At 41.6% G+C, this 26169-nt stretch overlaps 1 protein-coding gene across 1 annotated transcript; it reads right to left on the reverse strand.

The window, feature by feature from the left end:
- Positions 1–217: 217 nt before the first annotated feature.
- ptar1 (protein prenyltransferase alpha subunit repeat containing 1) lies at positions 218–16047 on the reverse strand. Its single transcript, XM_083911757.1, has 7 exons — positions 15961–16047; positions 10215–10384; positions 9330–9396; positions 7952–8056; positions 5963–6206; positions 4156–4508; positions 218–3874 (listed from the first exon to the last, which is right to left on the reverse strand). Exons 1-7 carry the CDS (start codon positions 16044–16046, stop codon positions 3499–3501), a joined length of 1401 nt encoding a protein of 466 aa, XP_083767883.1. The 5' UTR covers position 16047; the 3' UTR covers positions 218–3498.
- Positions 16048–26169: the final 10122 nt, after the last annotated feature.

A 26169-nucleotide genomic window follows, 5' to 3' on the forward strand; every position in this document is an offset into this window, starting at 1 on the left:
TGACTTAAATAAGTGTGTGTTTATGTCAGATTGTTGGTTTTGGAAAGAGTGGAAAAAGCAGTCTCTTCAGGTGCAAAGATTGGGAAGTTGTGGGGGTTGGGGTTGCAGTAGTTCATCAAGTGGTCAGGCGGCCACACACACAAGCCTCAGACTCGAAATAAACAGGTTAAAAAAAAAAAACTTTATCCCAGATCTTTATTTTCTTGGTAAGCAGATGACAAAACACTGTAAGTGAAGATAAGTCTCTATAAATAAATAGAAAATTAATGAGATGCTAAGGATTATTCATGAAGGACATACCCTCCACTCAAGTAAACAGAAGAATAAATTAGAAAAACAGAAGCTACATTATTCTTTTTAAAAGCTTGTTGAACCTTTAAAAAAAAAACATTTCTGCATAGATAGTCTTGTATTCAAAGTTTGTGTTCTAGGTTCATGATATGCACCTGGTCTTGATTAACAAACCTAAAGAATACATGGCTCAAAAATACTAGTTTCAAGATTATCTATGATCATGTACACAGTGACTCGAGGTGATAAAGCATCTTACGTGATAGTTTCTAAGAGAAGCCAAGTACAATATGTTAAGGGTTACATGGAAGCACATTGAGACAGTAATGGTGAGCTAGCCCGCCTGTGCAGTGGCCACTGAAACCAAATGCAGCATTTTTCTTTCTCATCAAATCTGCCATTATGTCTTCAAGAACGAGACAATGTAGGCAATCCAACTGAACCTCTATATACACAGTTGTGATGGCACCCAAACTGCATCAGGGGGCCACAGGGACGCCAATGCTCCTGCTGACCACACAGTACATATAGTGAATGCTAATGTGTCATGGCTACACTGGTGGAACAACATCGTCTGTGTAAATCTATGCATTTGTGTGTCGATATAGTCATTGACAAAGCTAAACAACTAGCATCCCCCATAACATCCTTCGAGAACAAAACGATGGATACTATTCTAACTACGGTCCATTATTACTTTCTGGACTACAAGTGTCTTCAGATTTGTTATTCGAATTCAAGAATATAACTCTTACCTTCTCAATATAAATGAGACATTGGTGGAGGTGCACTATGCAGATACAGCATGTTACAACTTTATTCCTTTACACAAAGACAGAATGTAGACTTTTTGACCTTTTTGATTTATGATTTTTGTACAAGGTAGTGACATAAAGCAGCTTGGGATACTGATAACCAGCCTGGTGCAAAATAACAGACAAAATTTCAAAAATGGTTTAGCAGTAGTAACCCACAAAACAATGATTGCCCATTATCATCAAATAGTCCAAAGTGCGGTTCAGTGTTCACCTGTTGGACACTACACACCTGTAACAGATGAAGTAGTTGTAGAAACGGCAGGATGTAGCACCAGTGAATGTCAGGGAGACTCGCTTCCCTAGCACTCTGTTCTTCAAAGTCAAACATCAGTACCGCTAAACTGGTAAAGCTAACATTTCTCTGCTTATATATTTAGTGCTTCAGGTCGGCAGAAGGTAAGACTTGCGAGTAAGCTATGACTTTTCACATTGCAAACATAACCTGTTATTCAATGCCTAGCTATTTGGCTTTATATCGCAAGCTACTGTAACTTAGCACTTAGCTACATAGTTAGGACTAACTGACAATATTCACCAGTAAAACTGACCAGGAGCTGAAACCAAAGACCAACAGAAGAAAAGACAAAGAGAAACTGACATGGTTAATAAATGCTACCGCCTTCAGAATGGAAATGTTTCAAAGAAAGACAGGAGTCTGGCTGTGCTTAAAACTTGCCACTGCAACAAGTGAGGGCTGAGAGAATTTCAACACCTTCATCTAAAAGAGAAGCGAACGTGAAGCGGGAACAAGAAGAATTCCAATTTTATCAGAAAGACATTTAATCAGTGCAACTGTCATTGTAGTCTATTACTAAAAGGTTTACTTTACTCTTAAAGGGCCAAAAAATAAAAGGAAAACGTATGAATGAAGAGAATACAAGTAATTTAAACTTACTGTGAAATTATATATCATCTCTTGCATAGTAACAATTTGTATTGAAATTAATTTGGCCTACATTATAGCTACAAGTTCCTACTTCAAAATGTATCATAATTTCATAAAAGCATATTTCCCCCAATGGTACTTTTCATGACGGACTTGTTGCCACCACTCTCCACCCCCTCAGCTTTCAGCCAATCAACTGACAAATACCAGGAAATTTGAAATGATATTCCAATTTAAAACCGTTACTGTGACAATAAGAATGACGAAATGACACTTCATAATAATTTAGTTTTAAAGTTTAAGGAAGTGTCTTATTTTTTTTAAAAACAAAACAAAAAAGGGTTTTGTCATTCGTTGAAAAAGTCACTATATCCTGACTATTATGTGAGGCATAATATGAGAAAAAAAACACTTGCTTCCTCTGCCTCCACCTGGTGCTGCTAAGGACATTTGCAAGATTCAACCGTGCCCGGAAAACCACCAATCAAGGCTTTTGATCAAGTTGAGCTAAAAAGCACCAACCACCGGCCAGACACATTTTCTAATTTTACTGTGAAACAGTACCCTAACATACGTATGTTTGCAATTAATGCAATACAGAGCTGCCTACTTTCAGTTTGATCAGCGTTCATGACTCCTCAGCCCTTATCGTTTTCCTTTGGGTACAGTGGAATCTTGCAGATGCCATTAGGAGCACTAGGTGGAGGCAGAGCTACATGTCTTTTCTTCACAGATTATCCGTCTCATGGGATTCTATAGTGAAAGTTTCAGCAAATATGATGACATATTTAAAAAACAAAAAAAAAAGATCAACTCCAGCTTTAACAATTTATTTAACTGTCACAATTTATTGGGTAATTTATTTATTCTACACTATTAATTTGTTTGAATATTTATGTCATATCATTTTATGTCCTATTTATTAACACAATAGTGGCTATTTTGGCATTCCATACAATCAGGTCTGATAAGTGTGATTTTTAATGTAAATTCTGCTCTGCTCTCACCATTGTTCCTCCTCCTTTGGGAGCTTCATTTAGTTTCTTTGCTGAAATATTTAAACAGAAAGAAAGTAAGATGTGCAACTGAATGCCAAACTGGCACTAAAAAACCAGTGGCAATTTGACCTGAGGCATTGAGACACCTGAAATAAGAACAGAATCCACATAGTGAGCCAATAGGCTGTATGTGTGTAGATTTCCATTCTGAAGGGGTAGTGGCTCAGATGAAGCTCAAGAGAATCCGGATGTTTCTGAGGAAGAACGGTATGGGTGTCGTCAAAACTTCCTTACTGTACTCTAACACCGTGTCCTCTGTACTCACTGACAGGAGAATAGGACAGTAATCACCCATGACTGGTTTCTAAAGTCAGCACTGCATCTGAAGCACTTTTAGGTAAAGTCAGCACTACAGGTAGGTATGCTGATCCTAATTCTTTGTCTAAAGGCAACTTCAATGTTGAGAAAGACTGATGGGGCCAACTGTTCTCTCTCCTTCCCGCTCTCAAGGCTGCCGATCAATGACAGTGTCTAACCACTTCCTGTATGCCAGGGCGAAACGTCTCTGCTCAGGGTTACAGCAGCTGTCCAGGATACCGCTCACAAAGCTGTGCTCAGTTGGCAGGGCGGGGGGGCTGGGCAACAGGACTCCTCTCTTTAGACGCTTGCTGTCACGTGGGTCTGGCAAGGACGCCCCGTCTACCTCCATAGCTTCACCAGCATGCCTCTGTCCGTTCACACCCTCCCCCCTGCTTTGACCGCTGACCTTTGGCAGCCCTTGGTCACTGTTGTTAAGGTGGACCGACTTGTCGCCTCCATTGCTGCTGCAAGGGTGCTGCTGTTCCTTCCTCCAGTGGTGCCACAAGTAGAAGACGTGCCGCCTAGAAAGGGTGGAAACATACATCAAACATATTTTTATTGAAATCTACTGTACACTATATGGACAAAAGTATAATATGTGGGCCAATAGTCCACATACTGTAGTGTACTTTGGTCTGGGGCTGTTTTTTATGGATTGGAATGAGCCAGGTATGTGTTTTTCTCCCTTTTTTCTTCTTTGCAATACACATCTTAAACAAAATACATACATACTAAATACAGTATTCTCATAAGTCACTGCAAAATGACAAATGTCTAGTGCTATGTTCTACCCTGGCCTCACCTGTGACTCCAGAGTGTCTCGTGACCAGGGAAGGACTGGATCAGGTCTGAACACAGCTCCATCTCCTGGTGGAAGAGTTGAAGGACTGTGGTGAAGCTGAGTTGCCTCTGCTCCTCACCTGCTGCCTCTGCTCCTGACAGCTCCCCGTTAGCCTGGCTGTGACTGTGATGGTTGGGACTGCTGCTGGGGATTGTGCTGCACCGGTGCTGGGGGGAACTGGTGGTGCAGGCTGGAGTCTGGGAGAGCTCAGTTATCAGCTCCTTCAGCAGGAACTGGCGGTAGTGGAAGCCACTGTGATCGGACACATGCATGGACACCCACAGGCGCATAGAGGACAGCTCATCGTGGAAAACCTGTAGAGAAACATGGCAGTGAGGACAGGTGTTTAATATTTAGGAAATCCAACACATATTTGGGAGGTTGATATGGCTTGTGTTGTCAAGTTAACCATCAGGTTATCTCAATCAAGATGCCCCATATAGTATACACTGCATTGAGTAGTTGTTGAACAAAATATGCAGGCTGATTCCAGGAAGGACTGCATTGTGTGTTGAATTTTACCACTTAAAATGAAATTCCGGCGTAAAATCCTCCCAGGGCCTTCTTTGGCAAAAACACTCATCAAATAAGCAATCGAGATCATTCTTTCCGTGTAACAGCTATTAACGGAGCTATTCCGTAGAGTCGCTAACAGAAGCTAACAGCCGAATGTGGCTAACACTGATTAGTTGGGGGCAGTACAGTGTAGGCATTAAAACATCTTTTTTGACCACTAATACTGTTCAAAATAACACCAAACCTCTGCAGTAGCATGAGAAGAGTCCCTACACAGAAAACAAAGCACCAATGGGCTCCTTCCTTTTGGATTGACTTTGGTAATCCACTTGAACGGACTTTACTTTGAGAGGAGCTGGTACAGGGGCCAGTAGGTAAGTCTTTAAAACACACTTTAATAAACTCTGGTTTCACTAACTACGTTGCTGGTGCTTTGTTTTCTGTGTAGGGACTCTTCTCATTCTGCTGCAGAGGTTTGCTGTTATTTTGAGCAGTGTTAGTGGTTAAAAAAGATGTTTGAATAACTTCACCTTACTGCCCTGAGCTAATCAGTGTTAGCCACATTCCGCTGTTAGCGACTCTCCGGGATATCTCGGTTAATAGTGGCTACATAAAATAAATTGTCAAACGACATTCAAGCAGTCAGTGGCAATGAGTGTGTGTGTGTGTGTGTGTGTGTGTGTGTGTGTGTGTGTGTGTGTGTGTGTGTGTGTAAATTAACTCCAAGCCTCCCCCTCATTATTATGTTAATAACCAGGGTGCTTTTGTTAAATGTAGAAATGTTAAATTAAACTTGAACCTAAAACAATTGTATAAATATTAAATAGTTTGATGCAGAAAAAAAATGATAAACCTAGTATTTCTATTCAAATAAATTAAATTAGTTTGCTTGTAAATGTCTTCTCGTACTGTATCTCTGTATTAAGGAAAAACATATCCAATCAATCTTCACTGCACCCCCAAAGTTCTTTATGCACTTTCTAAAGTTATAATCTTAGGAACACATGCTCCTTGGAAAAAAAAAAAAAAAAGTTATGAGAGGTTCGTCCCCAGGATACATCTCTTTGCAAGTGTATTCTGCCTAACACTTTATTATTTTGTCCATTTGAACACTTGCTTGTCTATATACTGTGTATACATGTTGATTGAAGAGAAGCCAGGGCACATGCTGTTCAGCGTATGAAAATGCATCGGTTGCATTTTAAGGACTACTGAATCCTTTAAAATAAGGAAAACAACCCTCTTGTCCTACCTTGACGTTGCCCTTGGCCATGTGCTGCAGCACCCAGATGCGGTGGGACCAGGCGTTGTAGTTGCTGGGATAGCGGTAGGCCGCGTCAGAGCACACTTTCATCTCTTGATGGAGCGTCCTAGACAGATGGTCACTGAGCTGCTGACTCCTCTCTGCATCGGCCTGTTCTGCTTCACGCTGCTGATGCTTCCCACTGCAGCCCACGGCAGAGAACTGACACACGATCTGCTGCAGCACCCAGCGTCTGCAGGTAGAAAACAACTGCTGGGCAAGGCAACCTTGTGTACTATTACTGCTGAAGACAATCATAGTGTCTCTTCATTTGGAATTCCCAACAGTAGATGGTAGTTTTCCAAAGACTGCATGACACAGGATACAAATACTGAAGGAACTGCAGTGCAAGCTTTTACTCAAAACTAATCTGGTCCAATCTCTCCGTTTCCCCCCATAATATTTAACTAATGAAAAATATTCAACATTTACACACTGAAAAACTTGACCACAATACCCTGCTTCAGTTTGCATGTCTTTTGCAGGAACTTGGGCTGATGTTTTCTGATTGGCCGATGTGCTTGTCCAACCATTTTCTCATTGGTCACAAAAGAGCAATCACTGGTGTTACCTTCATAAGGTAGCGTGTACAATAAAGCATTTTATTGCTAAAAATACCAGGCTCTCTTATGAAAATGCCCAGCAGAGAGCGCCAGAGCACTTTGGGGGTGCCTGCCTTTTTTTTCAGCTGATATGCTTTGATCTAGCAATTCTCGTCTGATGTTGTAATCCTATTGTTGTTGTTGAGCACTTGGATGCGACAGATGGTCTTTGTTCCACCCCTCCTCTGCGACTGGTAAAAGCTGTGAGGAATAAATTGCATTTCAAGTTTTTCCAACTCTTGCCGATCAGAAAAAAGTGCTGAATAGACGCTCAGTTCCTCGTCACACTGCACTGAGGACAAACATGTTGGTGGACACCTAATGCTACTGGGTAGAGTGCTCTCAGTGCTCTGTGGCTGACTTTGCAGAACCCCCCCCCCCATCAACCATTTGAATGGTTGAAGAGAGAATTTCAGTCGACTTCAGAATTTCAAAGACTGCTTTTCTTGACTACAGCCCCTTACCTGCATTTATAAAACGGATGGCTCAAATCAAACAATCTGATTGGTTGTTAGCCGTGGTAGAATTCCTGTATATCAAGGCCATGACGTCCAAATCCTCGTCACAATTCCATATCACTCTGCTTTTGTCTTTGAATACAGTGTAGGGACTATAACTTATCAAAGATTTAAACATATTTATAAAGTCACTGGTTGGTCTTATTTTTTTGTGGTCAAGCTATCCCTACATGTCTGTTGTTGTTCATCTACCATCGGGCCGAACAACATCCCTTAACTGTGATATAATCCCAACATTCCGCAGCCTGTTGTGAGCGTTTGCTTAATTCAACTGGAGGTTCCAGAGTCTAAATTTAGACCCTCAGCCATAGTTCCTGGAACCAAAATAGTCTCTGTTCCGGCCCTAATACGTTTTGATGCTGGTGGGACTATTGGGGCAAAGTTTGAAGGGCTGAATGTTGCGGAACGCTCAAACACAAAACTTGGAGCCGGTTCATTGTCAAAATAAGTAAATTTCCCTGGTCTAAACAAAGAGATAAAGTGTGTGTGTGTGTGTGTGTGTGTGCACAAAAAAGCTCAGCGTATGACTGAATAAGGGAGCTGTGATTAAAAGGACAAAGTGAATAAACCAGAAACAAACTGCAATTGAAGACTCTTTCATTATGGTTACATTCCGGAATTAATATCACCAACCACTCAGCAAACCGTCTTCAGTCTCCCCATTTGCATCAATTCATTACATCCATTCAAAGTCAGTCATCATCTCAGGTGCCACTGTCATTTGTAAAATGTATTATCAAACAAATGTAACAATCATATCAACTACAAAATTGTAGTCAGTGTAACGTGGAAGTGCATATGAAGAAGGGGGTGCCCACCTGTGTATCCACGTCTCTGGGCTTTTGGGGAATTTGGTGAGGGCAAGCTTTCCCAGGTAGAGGTCCTTCTCTGGGTTAAGAACTCCACACTGCAGTAGCTCCTTCCTGCAACAACAATAAGCCACTCATCACAGTAGACCTATAGTAAGTATAGCATGCTCCAGCAACACGTACGTTTACATGCAGTTTAAAACCCTGATTATATTCGGGTTAAGGGAATACTCCTATTTCTTAAGCACCATGTAAACACTGTACCCTGGGTAAAATCTGAGTTTTTATACCCGGGTTCACAGACCTAGAGAACTCCTTCAGTAAACCAAGTATTCGTTCATGTAAACAGTGCACGCGTCTACACATGCTCCGTAGGTTTCTGCCCCTCCCCACTCCGCGGCAGTGGATTTGACCTGGAAATAGAATAGATCAAGAAGCAACGGCGTCGAAAATAACAACAACACCATGAGCTTCACCTTTAAACTGAGGACTTCGCCGTGGCAAGTAACATCACTACCAAGGAGACCCATTTCTGTAGTTATTGTGTCCAAAAGTTTTTTTTCCCCAAGTCGTTGTGGTTTTGACAAAGGTGAACCAGAAGAAAAAAAACATATTCCGACCAGCCGAATGATGACGGAGGGCCATCTACTGTACAAGACGTAGAGTTACTCCCCATTTTCCCATTCAACCTCTTTCAAGTAAATGGGGGGGAACTACAATAATCCAATTATTCCCTTAACCTTATTCTGGTTACTGCTGTGCATGTAAACAAAGCCCCCATCACAGTGATTTCCTGGTTGATCCAATAAGGAACTGCCAAAAATGTCAGTTCTCTCAGTGTCCACTAGGGGTGGGTTCATAATAGAGCAGTTTCTCATTGACCCCCATGTTAAACAGGCCCCGCTCACAGCATAATCAAACCTATTTAAGGCCTGGTACGAAAAGCATTCTAGTCTGTATGTTTAGGTCAAATCTCCATGACAACACTGAGGGGGGTGGATTTTATTGTACCAGTATAATTTTTATTTTATTGGAGGTTAAAGTTTATGAATAATTAGGGGTGCTGCCTCTTGAGTGACAGCTAGCCTTTGGCCCTCACTTCCCTTCTTCTCAGAGGTAACCATCAGCCAGATGGACCTATCTCCCTCCCCCCAACGTGGAGTCAAAGTCTGACAACACAGAGACTTCCTTAGGCGAGGATGATTGGATCAAGTGAGAGAACGGACCTCGACGGAGAGGCTACGTCCACTTTTTATGCTGTCTATGATGTGAACGTCTTGACTGTGGCATGTTGAGCTTCTTTTGTGCAGGGATGGTCTACATTTCCAAGGACACAGACATCAATCAACTGACACTGATTCAAATATTTCTGTAGTTGTTTCTGTACCTGACATTCCATGCGGTGGTGAAGTCCGGATTAAGCAGCAACAGAGTGCATGTGATATCCGCTAAAGCTAAGGGACACACAAACATGAACTGTTAGTCTTTCCGATTTTCAACATTATAGGGGTGATGACCCAACAACAAACCAGCCTAGGGCTGTTTTTTCATAAATAAAAGTAATCTTTACTGGCTCCTCAAAAATCTATAAAACTTTAAATTATACAATAAAACTGGATTTCATCTTGATAGATGAAGGACTTGCTGGCCAGAGACCTGCCATTAAGTGAAATTCCAGCGTAAAATCATCCCATGGTCTTTTTCAGCACTTGCATACGTCAAATCAGCCATCGAGACTCTGGGTTCACCAAATACGTTGGCTACGTTGTTGGTGCTTTGTTTTCTGTGTAGGGACTCTTCTCATGCTGCTGCAGAGGTTTGCTGTTATTTTGAGCAGTATTAGTGGTTAAAAAATATGTTTTAATGACTTCACCGTACTGCCCAAAGCTAATCAGTGTTAGCCACGTCCGGCTGTTAGCGACTCTCCGAGATTTCTCAGTTTATACACAAAAAAACTGTCTCGATGGCTTATTTGATGACTGTATTTGTTGAAAAAGACCATGGGATGATTTTGCACCGGAATTACACTTTAGAGCCACAAATAAATATCAGTAAAGAAAGCAGGGGACTCGGATAAAACATTATTTATATCAATTTCATTGTAACGAGCACATTGTGTGCAACAATCGTAGATAACTTGTAAAATACCAGTACAAAGCTGTATAGGGTTTTCTGCAGCACTTTACAGCTTAAGTAGTCACCTAAGCAACACACACACCTGTCGCCTTAACTAACATTTTTGTTGTGCTCGATGTTGAGTGAGTTCTGTTACCTTCCCTCTCCAGCCAGTGTTTGCGCTGGCGGTAAAGCAGCAGCTTGTTGTGGACATATGGCAGCAGGAACTTGACACACCAGCTCTCAACACCTAGCTTGTTCTCCACCAACACAATGGGACTGCGGTTGTAGCGGGCCTCTGGACACGGGATCACACCAATCTCATCACTGAGGGAGCAGACACTGAGAATGAGTGCTGAGGGAGGCTTTTACTTGTTATATATGGACAAGGAAGAATTTTGCGATACATGTGGCCAACCCTGTGGTCACAAGTCACATTGTCAGGAATATCCTGACAATTTATGAAAGACAGAAGCAAAGACACCAGGCCAATAATTTTATTAGCCATTTCTGACCGACAATGTTAATATAGAAAGAGTTTATGAAAACAATTTCCATGGGATGATGATAGACTACATTATCTGATGGAAACCTCATTAAATATGTGCAAACAAAGCTGGCAAGGCATGTTTCCGTTCTGGGAGAAACACAACACATTTTTGATCATAAAGCATTGTTCACTCTGTACTAGGGCCACAAATAGTCGACAAACCACGGATGGACCAAAAACATCATCAGCCGACCAAAATGTCATTGGTCGCAGGAAAAAAAACAAAAAACATTCGGAGCTGTGTCTTGTCAAAATTAAGTGAAAATCAATGTGGTCTGGCCTTAAAGGCTGGAGGGCTTTTAATTTGAAGAGCTAGATACAGGAAGTTGTGAGACTCACTCACTGGCAAGCCCCCACCACAGCAACTTCCTGGTTAATCCAAAATGGAAGTGCCAAAAACTGCAGTTCTTGAGTGTCCAGCAGGGGCAGGTTTCATAATAGAGCAATTTCTCATTGAGCCCCATGTTAAACAGGTCGTTTTCACAGCATCACTAAACCTGTTTAAGACCTGGGACAAAAAAATTCTAGTCTGTATGTTTAGGTCATACCACCATGACAACACTGAGGGAGGTTAGAGTTTATGAATAATTAGGGGCACGGCCTCTTGAGTGACAGCTAGCCTCTGGCCACACCTGCACCATGACTTGCACCATGACTTGCAATACAGCCTACTATCTATGGCAAATACACTAGATGCTTATCTGGAGCACCAGGAGGATTCAGGCCGTGAGGGTCGGTGTTTTAGGGTGCACTCACACTGTCCATCCGTACCGCGTCCAAGCACGTTTCACGACTAAAGTCTAGTTTGTTTCCCCAACAGCCCCAGATCACAACGGAAGTCATTTAAGGATACCTTTCCTATAGAACTGGTCTATATCTTGTCCTTCTATTAAACAAACTAAATAGCCTTATGCTATTTTATTTACATGACGGCATGTCATTTCTCTTTGTATCGCGTACGTTGGAGTTCTGCCCTGACACACACAAATGAGCAATCCCCTGATCAGCTCAGTCTGTCACTTAAGGCTTCCCCCTCGCGCTGGGCAGAGAAACAAAGTCAATAAATCAGTTAAACACTGTTGATTTCTTCCCATGGCGCCGACATGAAAACTATTTTGGTTTAAGTAAACTTCTGTCACCGTCAGTTGGTGAAGGCAGGTTATCTAGCCGCTGTCATTCGGCTCAGGAGCTGCTGACAGACAGCAGAGACCAAACCGTCCTCCCAACTCGTCACATATGGAGGCTTCAGGTTTGTCAGGTTGGATGACAGCTTATGTACCGACACTGCACCTTTTACTTTGTAGCCTGATGTTAAAGAAGCTGCAGGGCCCCCACGTGTTTGTGTTAGGGTGCCAACAGCACTATCTTTTCACAGTGCTTACAACTGTTGGTGTCTTGTCACTCTGTCACTCTGATGCTGTCTATCGTTTCCATAGGGAATCCAAATTGCTGCCACACATATGATTTAAAAGTGGGAGTAGATCTTCTATGCTAATTTCAAGGTCAAAGTCAGACTGTCATGCTGGCTGCTGCTCTTCCTTTATGTACTGACTACTTACACTCACCAGCCACTTTATTAGGCATTCCTGGTGCTTAATAAAGTGTCAGTGAGGTCTTCTGCTGCTGTTCCCTCTCTGTTGTGTGTTCTCAGATGCTCTCCTGCATTCCTCTGTTGGAACCAGTGGATATTTGAGTTACTGTTGCCTTTCTATCAGCTCCAACGAGTCTGGCCATTCTCCTCTGATCTCTGGCTAAAACGAGGCATTTGCGCCCACAGAACTGCTGCTCACTGGATCTTTCCTCTTTTTGGGACCATTCTCTGTAAAAACCCTAGAGATGGTTGTGCGTGAAAATCCCAGTAGATCAGCAGTTTCTGAAACACTCAGACCAGCCCGTCTGGCACCAACAACCATGCCACGTTCAAAGTCACTTCATTCACCTTTCTTCCCCATTCTGATGCTCGCTTTTAACTGCAGCAGATCCTCTTCACCATGTCTACATGCCTAAATGCACTGAGCTGCTGCCATGTGAATGGCTGATTAGAAATTTGTGTTAACGAGCAGTTGGACAGGTGCACCTAATAAAGTGGCCAGTGAGTGTATGTACTGCAACAGAGTGAAAGACAAGAAAAGAACCATATGTCAGCACTGTAAGAAGATAGTGCCGTCAGCACCGTTACACAAACCCTAACACGTTAGCTCTGCAGCTTCTGTAAAATCAGGCTACATGTTATAATCACAGTGACTGCAGCTGACGGACCTGAAGCCTCAGATGGTCTCTTCTGTCTGTCTGCAGCTCCTGAGCCCAGTGACAGCAGAAATGTACTAAACCAGAATAGTTTTCATGTTGGCTCCATGGGACTTTGTTTCTCTGCCCAGTGCAGTGATTGAGACAGCAGTTGACACCCAGACTGATCTGATCATTCAATGTAGATATGGTTCATGTGTTTAAAACACATAGACTGATCTGATCAGTCAATGTAGATATGGTTCATATGTTTAAAACACATATACAGACTGACCTGATCAGTCAGTGTAGATATGGTTCATATGTTTAAAACACATAAACAGACTGATCTGATCAGTCAATGTAGATATGGTTCATATGTTTAAAACACATATACAGACTGATCTGATCAGTCAATGTAGATACGGTTCATATGTTTAAAACACATAAAACAGACTGATCTGATCAGTCAATGTACAGTACAGACCAAAGGTTTGGAAACACCTTCTCATTCAATGACTATTGACATTGTAGATTCACACTGAAGGCATCAAAACTATGAATTACCACATGTGGAAATAGTTATTTAACAAAAAAGTGTAAAACAACTGAAAATACGCCTTATATTCTAGGTTCTTCAAAGTAGCCACCTTTTGCTCTGATTACTGCTTCGCACACTCTGCATTCTCTTGATGAGCTTCAGGAGGTCGTCACCTGAAATGGTTTTCACTTCACAGGTGTGCCCTGTCAGGTTCAATAAGTGGGATTTCTTGCCTTATAAATGGGGTTGGGACCATCAGTTGTGTTTTGCAGAAGTCAGGTGGATACACAGCTCATAGTCCCACTGAATAGACTTTTAGAATTTGTATTATGGCAAGAGAAAAGCAGCTAAGTAAAGAAAAGCGAGTGGCCATCATTACTTTAAGAAATGAAGGTCAGTCAGTCCGAAAAATTGGGAAAACTTTGAAAGTGTCCCCAAGTGCAGTCGCAAAAGCCATCAAGCGCTACAAAGAAACTGGCTCACATGAGGACTGCCCCAGGAAAGGAAGACCAAGAGTCACATCTGCTGCGGAGGATAAGTTCATCCAAGTCACCAGCCTCAGAAATGGCAGGTTAACAGCAGCTCAGATTAGAGACCAGGTCAATGCCACACAGAGTTCTAGCAGCAGACACATCTCTAGAACAACTGTTAAGAGGAGACTGTGTGAATCAGGCCTTCATGGTAGAATACAGGCTAGGAAACCACTGCTAAGGACAGGCAACAAGCAGAAGAGACGTGTTTGGGCTAAAAAACACAAGGGATGGACATTAGATGTGCTTTGGTCTGAAGAGTCCAAATTTGAGATTTTTGGTTCCAACCTCCGTGTCTTTGTGCGACGCAGAAAAGGTGAACGGATGGAATTTACATGCCTGGTTCCCAACGTGAAGCATGGAGGAGGTGTGATGGTTTGGGGGTGCTTTGCTGGCGACACTGTTGGGGATTTATTCAAAATTGAAGGCATACTGAACCAGCATGGCCCCCACAGCATCTTGCAGCTGCATGCCATTCCATCCGGTTTACGTTCAGTTGGACCCTCATTTATTTTTCAACAGGACAATGATCCCATACACACCTTCAGGCTGTGTAAGGGCTATTTGACCAAAAAGGAGAGCAGCTTCTGGAGTGCTGCGCCAGATGACCTGGCCTCCACAGTCACCGGACCTAAACCCAATCGAGATGGTACATATTTCCACATGTTTTAATTCATAGTTTTGATGCCTTCAGTGTGAATCTACAATTTTTATAGTCATGAAAATAAAGAAAACTCTTTGAATGAGAAGGTGTGTCCAAACTTTTGGTCTGTACTGTATATACAGTTCATATGTTTAAAACACATAAACAGACTGATCTGATCATTCAATGTAGATATGGTTCATATGTTAAAAACACATAAACAGACTGATCTGATCAGTCAGTGTAGATATGGTTCATATGTTTAAACACATATACAGACTGATCTGATCAGTCAATATAGATATGGTTCATATGTTTAATGACAAACAGCGGGAGAAAACTCAGGTGTGAGTCGATCTACTAAAAAAATAAACCGTACATTCAGAATTTTGTATGGCGCCATTTTATTAATATTGTACTGTCAGGACAGTGATGGTGCTGTCAGTTTACCTTCTACCTTGAATCTTCAAAAGAGCACAATAAAAATGTGACACTGAATTTAAAACAGAACATTGTAATTTCTGCATCCATTATTGATTTACTGTGTGTGCTCCATAGATTGTATAAATGAATGGACGCTTCAAATCTATGATCACCATAGCTCCGTCCATTCATTATACATTCTATGGCAGGGGTGGGCAATTCCCGTCCTAGAGAACCACTGTCCTGCATGTTTTGGGTTTCTCTCTGCTCCAACACACCTGATTCTAATGCTCTGCTCGTTGTCAAGCAGCTGAAGCTTGTCACAGTTTTGATCATCGTTAGACTCAGGTGTGTTCGAGCAGGGAGAAACCTAAAACATGCAGGGCAGTGGCCCTACAGGGTGAGAATTGCCCACCCCCGTTCTATGGTGTGCTCCTTAAGTTTCTGGTTGCGCCCCTAAAATGCTCAGTTAGGGGCCACAGTGCTCCTAGTGAGAAATGTGTTATTTGCATTAGTTCGCATAGCATGTGGTAACCATGACAGCACCTTTATTAAAGAGACTGAAGCAGCCGAACAAAACGGAAGCATTGGGCAACTGCTAACGCAATTTCGAAAGAAACAGATTCATTTATCACACAGTTAATGGGCTCACGTTACTGGCCCGTGCAGACCGTGGCAGTTTTGACAGAACCTTGCCGCGTCAAAGGGAAACAGCTAACTAGTTCACGTTTCACGAGATAACACACCGGTTACTTGGTTTTATTATGTGACACGGAAAATGTATCCGCGGAGGGTTTTCTATAAACCCTCCATTAAACATTAGAGAACAAACAAACCGCTCAGCTAGCTGGCTAAACTGTCAACTTTCCCTGGACCGCTGTGATTCCAGGTGATAGTCCAAGCCCACACAGAGCGACTGCTCCAGGGTCCACTGGATTAGCCGGACGCGGCTCCAGCCGGTCTGGTGTGTTCACAGTCACATATACTTACATGTTGGGGTTTCTCTTGAAGGCGTTAGCGATGTCTTTGACAACTCTCTGGACCAAGACGTCCACCTCCTCCTCCGACTCCGCCATCTTTATGGCACCGAATGACTCTTTCCGGGTAAAAAAAAAAACAATACTACGGAAGCCCGGAGAACCATGGGAAAAGCGCATGGATCAGATGCGATTGTCTTGTGATGCATCCTAATATCTATGTAGGCCTATAAAAACAATAATGCTAATATACCATAGCCCTATATCCTATACTTGATACCGTAATTGTTCTTTTGTTCAGTACCAGTTCATTTTTTACATGTATATAAAAATATATCGATAAAAAAAAATTCGCAAATGGTGATTTATGAGATTAAAAGTCTTTAAACATAGTGGGTTTTTTACACTCCCTATTGAACATGTCACTCCCGGATCACCACAAACGCCGCTGCATGCCACTGTGTATTGTAGTTTAGACAGTTTTTTTTTTATATTCTTTATCTGCAATTTGAACAAATCTAGTACAAACAGAACAGTATGGCATCATACCTGACAAAGATAGATATGTATGTAAAGACAGTTCTCAGTTCTCCTTTCAGAAAACAATACACATTAAATTATAATGACATTACATAAGAATACTTGATAAGATACAAAGGTATAGAGAAAAAGAAGACAATAAATAAAGTAAAAATAGATACATGTAAAGAACTTAAATTAAGATGCAGGCTATACTGTTATATATCTTTAAAAAAGCCATGTAACTTATCTGAGGTATAATTACATTTCTTATTATTATGATATCTGGATAGACTCAAAGTATTTACGGAATTCAAATTGGAAGGGATTAAAGTTTGTCGGAGATTTGGAGAATTTCGCTTTATGAATATGATGCTTCCCCTTGAAGAACCAGTAAACTGACATTAATCCACTGTATTGTTTTGTCTTGGTTTTCATAGCAGGTAATGACGTCTTTTGCTTCCAATTTAAGTGTTTGTACTGAATGCTAAAAAAGCTTTCAACTTTTTTTTCCAGAACTCCAAAGTAAACTGACACTCCCAGAATAATGCATAATAGTTTCATCTTCAATCTTAGAAGTTTAGACAGAATGAAGAATGCATACAAGGTCCGATGACATCAGTGACTCCCTTTGGTAGAGATGGCTACTTTGTTTCCACCAGCAGCCTGTTTACAAGACTTGGCCAAAGATTTGTGGCAAACTAAGAAAAACAGTTAGAATAGAAATCATTTTCTTTTTGCAGTAGTGCCCTGTGTGTAGGTAGGTAACATTTCACAGTCAAGTCAGTTGTTTTTTCATGGCAACATAGGCACATCATACACAGATAGCACACCCTCTCCCCACAAATAACAAATAGTCAGTTGTTTTTTCATGACAACAAAGGCACATCATACACAGATAGCACACCCTCTCCCCACAAATAACAAATAGACCCTCTTCTCACATATACCCAGATCAGCATTTAGACACATAGACAGATGATATTTTTGTTTAGCACTGTGATGACTAAGAGGACAAAACTTATTTAAAATGGGCTTTCCTCCATTCCAACGCCTTATATTTGCAGCCAGATGGGAGGAGAGTGAAGTGTGGGTTTTTGTCTGTGAGGCTGAGGGTGGGGAGGCTGATTATCTTAGCTGCTGTGTGTGAGATTTGAAGGAGTCTGTTTCTGCTGGTGACAGTGAGCAGGGTGAAGAAGCAGGGGGAGCAGTACGTGAGGACGGATTGGATGATGCTTTTGTGTAGGAGTAGGAGTAGGTGAGGGGCCACAGATAGTGATTTCAGTTTGCGTATGATGTAGAGTCTTTGATGTGCACGTTTGTGTGTGGCGATGACATGTTCGTTAAAGTTGAGTTTGTTGTCTACTGAGTCATAGTTATTTGAAATTACTGACCTGTTCAACTGGTTGTCCTTTGATGTTTGTGTGACTGAGTGCAGGGGGTGTCTTGGATGTGTGTATGACCATTTCCTATGTTTAACTGGAGGAAGTTATCTGTGCACCACTGTGAAAACTGTGTTAGTGACTGTTGGTATGCTGTAATGGAATTGTTATCACTAAGAAGACCTACTATGGCTGTGTCGTCTTCATATTTGTAGTATGTGATGATGGGAAATGGGCTACTGCAGTCATTTGTGTAGAGGGTGTACAGAAATGGACTGAGAACGCAGCTTTGAGGGGCTCCGGTGTTGGTGATAAGGGGTGATGATGTTGCTGTCCCTACTCTCACTGTCTGCGGCCTGTTGCTGAGCAAGTTGTATGTCCAGTGAATGTTGAGTGGAAAAATGTGGTGTTGGAGCTTCTTGATGAACTGGTGCCGCTGAATTGGGTTGAATGCTGAGCTGAAGTTGACCAACAGGACTGATGCAAAGTTTTTTGGTGTCTGGACATTATGAAGGAGGGAGTGGAGGAGGCATGCCACTGCATCCTCTGTCCCCTGTTTCGGCCTGTATGCAAATTGATGAGGGTCCAGTTGTGGTCTGACCGTTGGCAGGATGAGGTGAAGCATGACCTTTTCCATGCATGATAGATAGATAATTACTTTATTCATCCCCGAGGGAAAATTATTTTGTTGCATCAATCGGGTACAACTGAATATGATACAGTAAAATAGAATAAAAATAAGGTAAAATAAAAATATTTTAGTATAAGAAATAATGGAAACACAGAACAGAAAATTATGGGTGTGAGTTTTTTTGGGTAATGGTGCAATGGTTAATAATACAACTTAATAATGCAATAACGGCGGTGGATGAGAGACTGCATTTAAACAGAGCATTTTGAAATATTGCTTTTCTGCATGTTTATGCCCGTTGAACAGGTGTATTGATAAGATATTAAATGCTAGAAGTAGCAATGGTTGTAGGTTGGTGAATAAAGACACTAGTCAGTGTGTGACAGCTTCTACTCAGCTGTCACAGATCAACATACCTGACCCAACCACAGGGTGAAGCTGTTGCCTAAGCAGTGCAGCAAGACACCCTGTAAAACCTGTGAGAAAAAGCCAATGCTTTATCACTTTGTTCAACAGGAAGACCAAGCCCCCACCACAGCGACTTCCTGGTTGATCCAATCAGAAAGTGCCAAAAACCGCAATTCTCCGAGTGTCCAGTAGGAGTAGTTTGCATAATAGAGCAGTTTCTCATTGACCACCATGTAAAACAGGCCGTTTTCACAGAATAATTAAACCTGTTTAACGTCTGGGACAAAAAAACCCATTCTAGTCTGTATGTTTAGGTCATATCTCCATGACAGCACTGAGGGGGGTGAGTTGTTTTGTACCAGGCTAGTTTTTATTGTATTGGAGGTTAAAATGTATGAATAATTAGGGGCGCAGCCTCTTGAGTGACAGTTAGCCTCTGGCCCTCACTTCTCCTCGGAGGCTAGTTGTCAGGATTAGCATCATTAACATGCTAACTCCTTTATCTCGACCTGGACTGCAGTCACACGTGTGGTGGTGTTTCCATAAGTGACAAGATGGTTTGCTCTTCAATCAACTGTACAAACAGATGGTTTAGGAACACACCGTGTTAACATTAGCTCTGTTATGATAATTAAATAGCCGCACTTGCAGTACAGCCTACTATCTACACACACATTAGATGCTAATCTGGAGCAGCGGGAGGACTCGGCCGTGATGGTCGGTGTTTACAGTCTATGGGCACGGTACTGTGTTGACTATCAGTTTAAATCATAGATCATAGATGCTGCCTGCACTTCACTCGTGGAGCCGGTGTAATCTCCGCTATAGACATAGGAAATAAAACCTTTTTTTTTTTTTACTCCTGTACCCTCCCGGTCCCGGAAATTTTTTTAAACAGTGACTCCCAGTCCCGTTTATCTAGTAACGTGTGCTGTTAGCCTAGCTGTTAGCCTAGTGGTGCTAATGCTGCTAATTCAGTTTACATCAGCCGGATGGACGCATCTCCCTCCCCCCAACATCACATACATGTCCTTTTTTGGTTAAAGTCTGACAAGATGGAGAGTCAAGGTGGCATGTACGATTGGATCAAGTTGAGAGAGCAGACCCTGACGGAGACGCTACGTCCAATTTCTATACAGTTTATGAGGCAAACATGCAGAAAAGTGATATTTCTATCTGCTCTATCTAAATGCAGTCTCTCATCCACCGCTGCTATTTTACACAAACCAGCCATCTCTACCAAAGGTGGCTACTTATTATGCATGATGTCATCGGACCTTGTAGCATTCTTCATTCTGCCTAAGCTTCATAAACAGAATTGATTTTTATTTGATTTTATATAGAGTTTAAAAGCTATATTTCTTAAAAAAAATAATACACCCACGGGGCGTGTTGAGGGGTACAGAATAAAAGTATTGCTTTTCCATACTAAATATATTTAGTCTGAATTAATATTTTAAAAATGTTTGACAGGTTTGACAATGACTTCCTGTCCCGTTCTGTTTCCATTGTAGCAGCCAATAGTGTTGGGCATTTATGTTGTTGAAAGTTATACTAGTATACTTATTGTGAATTCTTTCTGCAGTATTTCAATACCCTTAATGTCTGAGGAGATATTTAAGAATATCCCAATCAATTCTGTAATTAAATTAAATAAATGTGGACTAATCGGGCACCCTACGAATACCCCATTAACTGGAAACTTCCCTGAAAGGTCATGGCTGAGCGATACACTACTGTTAAGATTAATCTATTGTAAAGCAATAATTACCAGGGCTTGGGAGTGTTCCTAAATATATTAAAAAAAATATAGCCATCATGTGGGTTTAGTGAATTAGAATCAAGTATATCAAATACTCAACTACTATGTTTATGAATTTCTTTTTCTTTGATAAATGTGCACTGTTTCATCACTTATGTGGCGCAGTTCTTTCTTCATTCTATTAGCATAAACATGCTAAAAAAAACCTGTAATCTAAAGAGTGTAATATGCTGCCAATTGTCCAAGGATGATTTCTCTTTGTATGGTTGGTAAAAGCGTGATTATACCTTGTTTCATAGTTGTTGACAAAATGGAGTTCTCTACTCTTTAAAGGTTTGAACCCCCTAAATACAGTGCAGATCGAAATTAGAGAACACATTATTAATACATGATTTATTCTGAAATAGTTGTTTTTCATTGTTCAGAATTTGATAGAATATCCACTGTGTCAAGGTAGTGGATGTCCTGTCGGTGCAGATGTGCTGAAGTCATTCAAAGCTGTGGCCTCTTCACTTCCTGTTCATTTTTGAATCCTAGAGAAGAAAACATTGTTGAAATCTTCTCTTCTGACACAGTGGTTACTGTTCTCTAAGTTTGATCACTGTTTTTTTCACTAAAAAAAGGTTTTTGTTGAAGTGCCTTGGTTATTTAAAAAAAAACATGCTAGTACAGCAGTTTATTATCTATCAAATTATGACCAATAAAAAATAACAGTATTTCAGAATAAACCAAGTATAAATAATACATTTCACTTTAATGGTACATTTTTACACATAAACAAGTGTCAAATTAATCAGTTTACCAGAAACGAATTAGAACTGGATACTGTATGTGGCTTTTATATTGCTAATCCATAAAGGGTTCTTTTTGCAGTCAGAGAATCTTGACAAATGCATTGCAGTACGAAGCTCATCCATTTTTCTATGTAAATACTGCTTTGTGATGTTTTCTGATCCCCCCAAAAAATCTACTATTGAAACAATTCACTGAAGATAAGATTTAAATCAAATAGTGTATGTAACAGAGACATACAATGTGATCTGACGTGTTCTTAAATTAAAAAAAAAAAAGCCTTGAAATATGTTTAGGAAATGGAACAGCTTGACAGTCTCTCATTGCCTCCCCCACCTGAAACTCAGCAAAGCCTGCAACTTCACTTTCAAACAACCTTATATAAGAGATGGAGAGCATCCGTGGAAAAAGTGTGTTATTCTGATGTGGGGGAGTCAACTGTTAACTGGCCAGAAACCGTCAACGTTATTGATTCAACTGGCTTTCTTCTAATATTGTAAGCAATGAAAAGCGAAAAGAATGTTGATGCTAACTCATTAGAAATACTATGCAGGTCCTTGAAAAGTCTTACTTATCTAAATCCCTTTAGTTCACTAATTCTGAATCTGGATATTTGTCCTGCAAGAGACTCAGCCTCTCATCTTGTCTCTCTCTTCCCTTTTATGAATGTGTCCTTGTCTCTTCTAACGATGTGCTAGTGTTTTAGTCCGTCCTCTTCCGGTCTCTGTGGTGGAGAGCATGTTGTGTGGTCCTATCTGTTTTTTGGCACCTGGAAGTTACCCAATGTCCTCCCAGATACCATACTGCCATCCTGATTTTCCTTGTTGTAATTGTACTACAGTAAGCTGGTCTGTTTAGTACACACAACCTCTCTAGTATGTCTGTCCTGGAAGAGGGATCCTTCCTCTGTTGCTCTTCTTGAGGTTTTAGAGAAGTTTTTCCTTAAAGACAGAAGTTGTTGTATGCTGTTCAAATAGTAAAGTTGCTATGAGGCAAATTTGGGATTTTGGACTTTATAAATTGAATTGACTTTTGAATTAAAGATAACATGTACTTGCAAGGAAATTGAGAGCAATAGTTAAACCTTTGGGAAACATGATTATTTGTTTCCCTTCCAGCTGCTGTACTCTGGGGAACTTTTCCTTTCACTGGAACTGCAGCAGCTGTGTTTTGTTTGGTTCTCTGTTTCATTTTAGAAAGTAGTCCAACACAAGTGGCTTGAATTACCCAGTAGTTTTGACTGCAGTAAGAAGTCAGTAAGTTTAACAAATCAGACAATCCTGATAACCACATTACAGAATGAACTCATTTGTTTTATTTATAGCAGAAAGTGCTGATAATGTACAATTCAACAATGGAAGCCTACAAAAACGTATATGGAAAAGCAGTGACCGCACACTAAAGCTGCAATAAAACAACTGGTTTACATACAAAGTCAATGTACAGACGCAACTTCAAGATGCGCGACACGTTAGGAGCGTTTTGCGCGACCACATGGACGCGATGTCACTTCAATCACGCCAAGCAAAGTCCAACGGACGAGTTGAAAATATTGAACTTTTCAGGCCAGTCGTGCGACAATGTGGCTCAACAGCCAGCCAGAGTTGGCTTTCTTTGGTGTGCCGAGGAGAGAGCGGGGCTGCCAGCTGCTGACTTTAGCCACACCGAAGCTTTGCTAGCGGGCTGTGGGGTCATCCCTATGTTCCAACATTTTGTCAGGGTCAGGGGTTGAGTCGGGTTAAGGGGTAGTGTTAAATTCTGCATAGGCTTATTTGCTGGGCACTTCGGTATTGATTGTTGAAAAAAAAATAAAGAAAAGGGCCCCGGTCACAAACAAAGCTGGGAACATCTGATCATTTTTTTTTTTTTAAAAGGTTCCTATGTTTCTCCCACTCTTTTTCTTGATAATGCTTCATCTATAAAAGCAAGGAATGTCTGTCTGTATGTCAGTGTGTTCCTCATATCTCTGCAGATCAGGTTCAGACTGACCCAAGATTTTCAACATGGCACAATGGTGTGCAAGCTTGATTTAGTTTGGACCGAAAATGCCAAAAAAAAATTTCAATTTCTTTTGGGGAGTTCCCATGAGAGGCAAGCGACAGAGGCGGACTTGGTTAGTAAAATTAAAAAAAAAAATTGTGGCTCGATCATTTGGAGATTTCAGATGAACAGCAGAACACTGTTCTGTAGAGAATGCCACAAACAGGTTGCAACTCACCCTGTCCTAACCGCACGCAAGCATCAGACCATCGTGTCACATGGACGCTCTTTGTCGACACTTACACAGAATGTGTGAAACAAGCTGTAAAATGTGATCCTGAGGACCCCTAATGTGTTTAACAAGGAGCCAACACACACGCACGCAATCATCAGTCCCAAAATGAAATGGGAGTGAAAAGTAATAATTGATTGCATATTGATGTCTGGTATTAGATATGCAACAAAGCGATTGGCTGGAGTCACAGCCACTCCTCTTTAAAGGTGTTCAGAAATGGCTGTTTGTCCTGTTGGTTGGCCCAGCGACCCCAATAGGGACAAACAGTTGAAGAATGATGGATGGATCTACACTGTTATGTATGCTATGCGTTTTAAACATATTAACCGTATGTACACTGACTGATCAGATCAGTCTGTTTATGCATTTTAAACATATGAACCGCATGTACACTGACTGATCAGATCAGTTTGTTTGTCACCTGCTGCCTCACTGCGGAGAAACAAAGTCAGTGAATCAGTTAAACACTCTTGGTTTCTTCCCATAGAGCAGACATGAAAACCTATTTTGCCCATTTTTGTTGCGCCTCCTTCTACAAGTTTCCACACAAGTTTACCCGAGTAAGGAAACTTTGATTGGTTGTTTTAACTGCTTCTCGTGTGGGCGGGATATTTAATGTTATGGGAAAAGTTGGCCAACAAAGATTATACAGCAAACAAGTTTTGGCTTTTCTGTGGTTTAATTCTCAAGTTTCCTGCAGGAAAGGACTGTGCTCTAAGCATAGACTGTTAGAGAGACAGACCGAGAGCTGAGGGCAGTTCACATTTTATTCAAACCATGAACACAGTCATCGTTTAGCTGGGTGACGTATAAGGTAAGGCAGCAACAGTCACGTTCATATCATAGGATTTCTCCATAGCATGCAAACAGGCAATAAACTTTGTCATACTTGTATCACAGGATAAGGGAACAGAGCAGTGTTGTGTAGTATCCCACAAGATATACTATTGAAGATCATGCTGATGCAGATATGTAAAAGTGTAACAGGGATAAATGGAGAAAGTTCAACTGAAGCTCAGGCAGACAGGCAAACATTACAACATTGCAGTGGCAGGGGGCTTAGTCAAGGCAGACAGGGGTTCGGTACCAGGGAGACGACAGCACAGGCAGACAATCTGATGAGGAGCAGGCAGCAGAAACCATATAACCAGGAGAGCGGTCAGAAAAGGTCAAACAGGAACCAGGAGAGCAGAGACTGAAATCTTGGTCAGGGACAGAAGGCTGAGGCAATTACCAGGAGGCAGACGGAGCAGAGGAATCTGTGACAGGCAAGGTCAGTACCAGGAAGTCAGGCAGGACACCGCTGGAGAGTCTCACATGGCAAAGAACAATCTGGCAGAGGAGTGAGTGTGGAGCTGGTGAATATACACCGGGCTGATTGCATGTGATGAGGGGCAGGTGTGTGAAAAGTACTAGGAGAAGATGGCTGAACTGTGATGGACCAAACCCCCCCCCCCCCCCCCCAGTTGTTTTTAACAAAGACAAAGTCTCTGAGGATCGGTAAAGTCTCCGGATCAGTTCACAACAACGGAATGAAAAAGTTGGAAAATGCTCCGCTGGATGTTTATTCTTCAAGATCGCTGATTCGCTTATTTAGCTGTCAATCAAAAAAGGATTCCGCCTCAGACAGCTCATCCAATCATCATGCAGAAGCCGAGCGTCCAGGCCAGCCCACTGTCCCATAGACCCCCAGAGACACGGAGCGTTCAATAGGCGGAACAAAGCCCAACATTTACCCAATGAGCGTCTATTTTGGCTGCAGTGGAACAATCTGCTCTACACTTCTCCATTAAAGTCAGTAATAGCTGAGCGTCCGACTGTGTAAAGAGCTGTGGAGCTGTATGGATGAATGAGAAGGAAGTTGCTCCGGTTACCTGTGATAAGGAGCTGTTTCTGAACTAAAGATGAAGGCTTTCTAGTGCGTATTTAGTCAATGAAATGTACACAGCAGTACATATTTCACCAATTTTTTTTGGGTGACATTTTAGGGGAAGCTAAGCTTTCCTTGCAGTCTTAGAGCAATTGCCACTGGTCTGGCTGGTGAGATTAATCCGATCTTTCAGAGTTGGAGATCCAACTTCACGAGCACGGGGGGTTCTGATTAAAATTCTGACTTGGAGCTCGGAAATTTTGACATTCATGCACAACTTGAACGCACCATTAGTCGTAGAAAACAAATGCCGGGCTCTCAATGCGTGCTGTAATGTTCATTAGTCTAACTGACGGAACATTAATCCTCCATTTTACCAGCGATGTTTGTTGCCTTATGTAGGGACAGTGGGGGGGTCACTATGAATCTGACAGTCATGTCCCCCTGTCCCAAGTGCCATCTGAGCGCATGTGTGATAGGGTCATATTCTGGGCCTGATCGGACTAGTTGTGATTTGACGTGATAACGACCCAGTCGGGCTCTCTCCGTCCGTGTTTGCTGGGTTTTATTAGGTCGATCGACT

This window comes from Echiichthys vipera, assembly GCF_963691815.1.
Source record: "Echiichthys vipera genome assembly, chromosome: 4".
Lineage (NCBI taxonomy): Eukaryota > Metazoa > Chordata > Actinopteri > Perciformes > Trachinidae > Echiichthys > Echiichthys vipera.

What these genes read in the sequence shown, in the direction of transcription:
- ptar1 (XM_083911757.1), bottom strand. Translation starts at nt 16,046, where the DNA reads ATGGCGGAGTCGGAGGAGGAGGTGGACGTCTTGGTCCAGAGAGTTGTC. An exon ending in ACCACCGCATGGAATGTCAG is followed by an intron (nt 8,057 to 9,329) that starts GTACAGAAACAA and finishes TTGTTGTTGCAG; the next exon opens with GAAGGAGCTACTGCAGTGTG. An exon ending in GAGACACTCTGGAGTCACAG is followed by an intron (nt 3,875 to 4,155) that starts GTGAGGCCAGGG and finishes CACCCTTTCTAG; the next exon opens with GCGGCACGTCTTCTACTTGT.